The 7466-nt window shown below is 38.1% G+C and overlaps 1 protein-coding gene across 1 annotated transcript in view; it reads right to left on the reverse strand.

Annotated features, from left to right (window-relative positions):
• Window positions 1–4796, reverse strand: part of SLC27A2 (solute carrier family 27 (fatty acid transporter), member 2) — a 10761-nt gene extending 5965 nt beyond the window's left edge. Inside the window, 5 exon segments of the mRNA XM_010016088.1 lie at window positions 292–382; window positions 725–919; window positions 2583–2707; window positions 3208–3366; window positions 4529–4796. Coding sequence (XP_010014390.1) covers window positions 292–382; window positions 725–919; window positions 2583–2707; window positions 3208–3366; window positions 4529–4796 — 838 coding nt within the window.
• Between the last annotated feature and the right edge of the window lie 2670 nt (window positions 4797–7466).

Consider the following 7466-nt stretch of genomic DNA (forward strand, 5'->3'; position numbering starts at 1 on the left):
GACCTGTACTCAAAAATGTTAATGTGTCCATTATTAATTGGACAAGTTATTAAAATCTAAGTATACAGATGCTGAATTTCCCACTGTACTTTACCATTCTGTTAAGCTGTATTACAGCAGTATGTGATTTGTTACGTGTGTATGTAACAAATGCAATACTTTCTAACTTGTATTTAAAAGGTTGGCTTACTCATGGCAATTCTTGGCATCTTCCCAGATAGAAGTGATGCGAAGAGATGTAATTCAAAAAGTAAATACCTTTCTGAAATTTTTTAAGGAATTAGTTTTTACCTTTGGGCACTTTTATGCAGTATCCATTTTCATCTCGGACTGGTTCATCTTTCTTTACGTCATATTTAATCAGTTCATAGCATAAGATTTTCTAGTGAAAATTTGCAAAATGTATACAAACATGAACATTCAATCTTTGAAAAGTATTTTCAGAATTATACTACATAGTCATCTTCCAGCTTAACAGGAGCCAAATTAATAACATTTCAACTGAATGTGTCGAGTCTAAATCTTCTACCTGAACTAGTGAGAGATACCTGTGTTACCCAGCATGGGCAGCTATAGACTGTAATTGAGAAGAATCTTCTCCCTAAACAAACTCGTAACTGAGCCTTAGGTTCTTCCCAACTTGTCATACAAGTAGCCTGGTATATGCCCATGTACCAAACTTCACCAAGAAAGACAAAATGCCACATTTTGTTGTTATTCTTACCTTCTGCAGGAAGTTTACTCTTCCCACTGCACCTGTTTTTCCAGTGTAATTAACAAAAGAGATATTTCCTTCAGTTGATGCATAAAACTCCAAAATATTAATATTTCCAAATCTTTGTATAAATTCCCTCCAAACATCAGCCCTTACTCCATTTCCTATGGCAAGACTGACTTTGTGATCCTGATCATTGTTTCTCTAGAAGCAAGAAAGAGTCGTGAATTCACATTTCTCCCGAGTGAAGGCAGAATTTCTACTTCTGGAAAACTCTGAAGGAAACTTTAGTCTAGAAATATTGAACATATTCTGAAGCAAAATGTATGCAAACATCATTACAGTTAAGTTAATGATTTTGATGTGGAAATGGAAAAGAAGTTACTGAGCAAATTAGGCTGTACATCTAACTGTAGTTAAGAGTTGATGTGATTTGGAAGAAGACAGAAACAAAAAATTCTATGCAAAAAGCCAGAATGAAACTCAGACATCATGTTAAACTATTTTGTTTGTAAGCCTTGTGGTGACCACCTACAGAAGAGTCTAATTAACCCTGAATTCAGCAAAGTGTTTGCAGGATTTAAAATGGTGTTTGAGTGGAAAGAAAATCTCATCTACAATTTTAAGTGCAGGATTGAGCCTGCTAAAAATTCTATTGCCACATTTCACAGCACTTTGAATAGCGCTATCAGATGTTTCTGTTTACACAGTGAAGTGACAAACAGTGAGGATTGCAGTCCATTTATGCCTTCTTTTATGTTTATATTTATCCTTAGCAATAGGAAGGACTGAACTCTTAATTCATAAACATATCTAGTGCGCTAATAAGTAACAATAGTCAGAGAGAACTTTAGTAAAAATATGGAAACGCTGTTTTGTTCTGCTTTCTGCCTTTTGCTTTAACTCTTTATTTTACTACATAATTTAATAGTATTTTAAGGCATGAAGAGTCTTTCTAAATATATACTGGCTTCTTAATTTGAAGTATTTTGTTGAATGAATAAGACTATACTATCAGCAACAGACTAGAATGTGTGTTTGTGCAGAGTAAGTATGTTTGCTCTATGCCTTTTGGGAAATACAGTGCAAAGGGCAACCCAACAGATGGTAAAAGTAAAGATGAACATGGAAACTGGAATTGTGAAACGCTCAAAAATATGTGTCCTGGCTTATGGTTATCAAATGGTGCTGGGAAGACTGATTGATACCACCTTTGTCCTTACTAAATTCTAACTGTATTCTAAACTAACTAGTTCTTACTAAGTTCTACCTGTAGTTCACTACCTCTGTGAAGGTCATTTTATGCCAACACACTTCTGAAACTAAGGATTCACTAATATGACTGCAGGGATCTCAGCAAGGAAAGTGCCTGTGAATAGGCACCCTATGAAGACAGTACGTTAAGTCCATCTTCAGAGGGGGCACTCCTTATATAATCACATGATCACTTTCACCTGGGGTCACCTGACTGTCTTGGGCTAGGACATCTTGGCTACAAAACCCCCCAAATTCACTTTGCCAAAACCATAGGTCCGCTGGTTCCTGCAGAACTTTGCATTTTCGCTTTGCGGCTGGAGTTCTCAGATAAGGTAACTGTTTTCTCTGTGCATTTTAACAGAATGTCCATTAATGGATTACCATTGTTCCACTATTCAAAAGAACAATCAATTCAAGCCAAAAGCTCCTTTTTTTTTTCCCCTCTTGTAAAAAGTTAATACTAGTATGCAATGAAATTTACCAACCTTGTTAGAGAAGGGTTTTGTTGGGCTTTTTCTTCCTCCTTCCCTTATGGTTAGATTTTAAGCATAATATAACATATATTCACAGTAGTTTAATTAGCAAAGGAAAAAAAGGTAGTTAATGTTACCTGTGGCACACTGCATAGATACCAAAGCACTTCCCCAATATACTGTATGACTGTCACATTATATTTTCTGCAATCATCCCAAAACTGGCTTGCTGAAAATGTGGCACGCAAAACAACAGTTGCACCTATGTAGAAAGAAATAGAACAAGTAAGAGAAGGAACAATTCTTATCTTATAGAATTTCTTAGCATAACATTGTAGAAAACCTGTAGTATTAGGGTTATGTAGCTTTTGGAAGTTCTTCCCTAAAACATACTGAAATACAATCTGTGCTGAATGATTGGTTTAACCTCTGTTTCTATTCATCAGAAGTTACAGGCTATTACTGGGGATGAAACCCAGTACTAATTTACCTTAAACTGTGAAAGCGCTGTCATATAAGATAGGATATATCCTGTTTGTCCAGGTGGTGAAATATAAAATCTGTATGGGGTTAAGATCTGTGTAAGTCATATGATGACAACTGAGAAATGAATGTCTCTTGACTTACGGAGTTTCTGGTAACAGAGCTGTATAACCAAGTATTTAATCTCAAACTTTGGTAACTAGGGAAAGGCTTAGTGTATCTGGGATCATGAAATCGGCACTGTAGCATGTTCATTCACATTAGTCACGTGCATGGTACCTTTCATGATACATCCATGGACTCCAATGAGGAAAGCAGAGCTATGATAGAGTGGCAGAGTAGTATACACAATGTCTTCAGAGGTAACATTGCCAGCATCAAACAAACCACAAGCTAGCATTATGCATTCATGGTTAATAACTGCAGCTTTGGGAAGACCTGTTTAAAGTCAAGCAAAAAGATGTGTAACTTGAACAAAAAACACAGTAAGACCAGTCAGTTTCACAAGGGCTTAAGAAAAGATTTTTCTCTCATTCACTTAATGCAAGTGTTACTTCTAGAGTTATGCAGCTTGCATCTATGCAACACACTGGTGTTTAGCCTTAATACTAACACTATGGAACCTAGGAATAACAAGTGACTAGAAAGTAAGGAAATGAGATTTGGAGAATCCAGCATGCTCAGCAAAGGGCACAGAAATGCTAAAACAGAGGTTAATCCCAAATCTTGCATCTCTTCTAGAATTAGGTATCTCCTTGCATCTCTGAATCGCAGTAGATGAAACTGAAATTCATACTACAAAATCTCTTCTTGGTTTCCCATCAGCTAGTTGAGCTAATTACCTGTTGCAACAGGTGCTAGAAGACACAATGATGGTAGATTCTGTAAGAACAGATAACAGAGCCCTTAACAAAGATGAAGGTCATTTGCCTTCTGCAGCCCAAATAGGATTTAAATTTCTACTTCTTCCATTCCAGGGGAGTTCCTGCTCTAAGAGGCTCAAAGACTAGTATGGAGGCATACACTGCTCTTCCTAATGAAGCTATAGGTTTGAGTGCCTTTGATTGTTGTCTTCATCTTCATCCTTGTCACCCAGTTTCTGCTGCGGCTCAGTGCTCTTAACACTAGATGCCTTTAGGTAGAGCAGGTTGCAGCTTCTATACCAGCTGCAGTTTTACACAGGGGCCATGACTAGCTGTATTTTGTGCTGTCCTTGTTATTTTTGGTACTCTTGACACCTGAAAGCTTAATGCCCAGCATTTACAGGTCATGATCCAAAGATACTGAGTATGAGGTTGGTGCCAATACACTGGGCCAGCAGTGTCTCCAAGGATAAGATGTATCTGCTATCTAGTGGCCTTACTGACATAAAACTTTAATGTTTGATTAGCTTTTACTTATGCCTCTCCCCCCAGATTTAGTGCTTAAAGTCAGCCTATATTCTATGTTCTTTTGGGTTTAGGTACAGGTATCAAATTTTCAGTTTCCTGGGGGGAATGAATGAGAGAAGGCATTAGATGAAGTAACACATTCTCTTTCCTTACTAAAAAACCACAGTATTGGGAGGAATGTGTGGCCTAGTTTTGTGAATTTACGTTACCTGTAGTACCAGAAGTATAAATGTGCATGGCAGTAGTTTTAAAGGTTCTATCTGACCTCCGGGACAACGGAGTAGGCTCATCTGAAGCAGCATCTACTTTATCAAGAAAGCTCTCAACTCCCTCTGTAGCAGATGTCTTGCTTAAGTAATAAACTTTAACATTTTCTTTCTTCAAGAATGGTAGTATTTCTTCAGATTCCTTCAGTTCTTAAGGAGAAGAGAAAAAACTACTGTAAGAAAATTCTGTATTATTCTGTGAACTGTACATCACTGTGAACTATACATCAACTTTCGCTCAGCAGCTTTCATGTTTAGCTGCTGTTGGAGAAATTCATGTTCAAGTCACTTCAGTATCCAAGAAAAAGGTCTGAAGAGGAACGGTGTCTCCGCACAGAGCTGGAAGTGATTTGATCTGATTTTCTGCAGCAGAAACAGAATCGCAGAGGGGTGGTCCAAGCACATTTCCTCTTGCCTACAGACCCTCTGGGACTCTGAGCAAGTGTACATCACCAGCTTGTTGCTTCCTTTACTCTCCACTGTGAGGAAAGGACTCACCTGGCAACTGCCCAAAGTCAGGTGCTGCTTGAGTCACCACTGTGTTTTATGCATAAAGATGAACCTCACCTTTCTCAAGCCCCAATGCAAATGGAAGAAACACTGAAAAGGAGAGTGAAGAGTGACTTAGTGCACAGTGGTACTGCTGAAGTCTGGACTCCTAGATAGTTGTGTTCTGTCTCTTACCATGTTGTCTCCTACGTGTCTTGATCAAGCCCAGTTCTCTTCATATTCCCTCTGGTATCTCCAGCCAACAGGAGTGCATGATTTTATTTATATGCAATGAGTACTCTAACTCCCAGTATGATCAAGTCCTGTCTGCCTTTCTCTTGTTGAAGTAGCAGTGTATGTCTCTCCCCCCTACCCATCCCAGTTTCAACCAAGTTGGAAAGAATGTAGTCATCCCTGAGACTTTCCTTCCTTTAAGATGCTGGATAATGGAATGAAGTGAAGATGACCTTACAGCTGCTGCAATTGTAAGTACCTTTCTTTAGGACACCAGACTAAAAGCCTTCCCACTCAACAAACACTTTTACTTGAATAGATATCCACAAGATTTAAAATTAATCCTCAACACCCTTTTCACTGAAACATCACAATAGAATACTTTTCATAACATGTAATTTACTTCTTACTACTCCTGTTTAATTTCAAAGCAAAGAATAAATAAGATACTATTAAATAAAAAGAATCTTTGAGGCAATGTAATACTGAAATTTAAATCCATTGGTGGAAATTTGTATCTCCACACTAATTCACTACATAAAGACATGACCCACATCAAAAGGTTATTTCAATTGCACAGAAGCAGTAACTTGAATAAAACCATTACCTTTTCAAGTCTGGCAGACCCTGGAATTCCTCTTCAAACAATTCTATACTCCCGCTGTAACTCTGGTCCACAAACCATCTTGGGATTACTATGGGTGCCCTTCAGCCACCAAAGCTACTCATGAAAATCTAATGAAGGCTTCTTTTAGTGAATGGGTAAAGAAACCTCAAAATATTGGCACAACCTGGCCTGTCTTCCTCCATTCATCTATGCTCTCCAGCACTGCAGAGTTAAAGCTGGGTGGAAGGAGAGTTGGGCTCCTTTGACATTACCAGGCATGAAGGAGATAAAATAAGGCCTTTTACGCAAGTATCTAATGAGCTGGCACCTTTGAAATAAATAACCCCCAATAAACTTGCACTGAGATAAATCACTCTCCAATAAACTTTTAAATCCACATTTTATTGTAGATATAAGTAACTTTAATAACATATAAACTACTTTAATGACTTCAGCATATTTCTTTTCAGGAACTTAGTTGTGCAAGCATGAGATGGTAACTTCTGATGAGACAATATTTATCTTCTGCATGGAGTAGCAAGATAATAAAAGATAAAACTTGATAAGGACAGAGAGAATCAAGGTCCAACAGAAAAGACCTCGACTTCTTTCCTCTCAGGATGTCTAGCAATCATTAGTGCAGTCAAGTACATTACATTTTTATGAATAAAGCTCAATTTTTTTGCTTATTTTCCTCACAGCTGAAAGCTTTTTTAGAAAACCTGAGGCGAGGATGTTATAGAAGGAGGAAAACCACGTTTCCTATCCTGCAAAACAGCTTTTTCTACATATGCTTCTCAAATAGTGATTAATTTTGAAAGTTCAGAGATTGCACAGAATTTATTCTTGGACAGAAATTTATCACAAAAGGACAAAATTTCATGTGAAGTCAAGTTTTGGGGCATATAAAATGCTTCAGATACATAGAATAGATTAATGAGTTCAACTATCTAGGCTGCAATGGAGTATATATTAATGTAGAAGTTGTTAACTCTAGGCAGATAAAGCGCATCTCTGACTTCCCCTTTGGTCAGTCATTCATATTGAATGTATGTATACACTCTATAAAGGACTGGACATGAAATAAAGTCTCTGCTCTATACAGAACAGAATGCAGCTCTCCACTTAAAACATACCAACATGTCAAAAGTCTCTTCTATGCAAAAGGAACACAGTTTGCCTACATAGGTTTATGTCTTTGGTTTTGAACTGAGACGTGCCAAAAGCTTTTCTACAGACTGCAACGTCCTTCATGTGTTTTAAGTCACTGTGCAGCTGCAGCAAGAAGCGTCTGCATTACCTTGGTTATTTCTACACTGAACATTTGTGTGAACATAACTGTTGATTCAGGGCTGCTTTATTTCTAGGTCTTTGTTGCCCTCATCGAGTAGCCAACAAGGTATCAGAGCTCAACGCCTGCACCTTGTAACCGAAAACGCGGTGCGCTGTGGAAACCTAGTCCTTTTCCTGGTCTGCAGCAACTTCTCAAATCTCTGCATCCACCTTCAGGGGACGGGACGCCGACAGAACAAGTGTCCCGCTGCTCCGGCC

Source organism: Nestor notabilis, unplaced genomic scaffold, assembly GCF_000696875.1.
Source record: "Nestor notabilis isolate BGI_N333 unplaced genomic scaffold, ASM69687v1 scaffold25116, whole genome shotgun sequence".
NCBI classification, from domain to species: Eukaryota; Metazoa; Chordata; class Aves; order Psittaciformes; family Psittacidae; genus Nestor; species Nestor notabilis.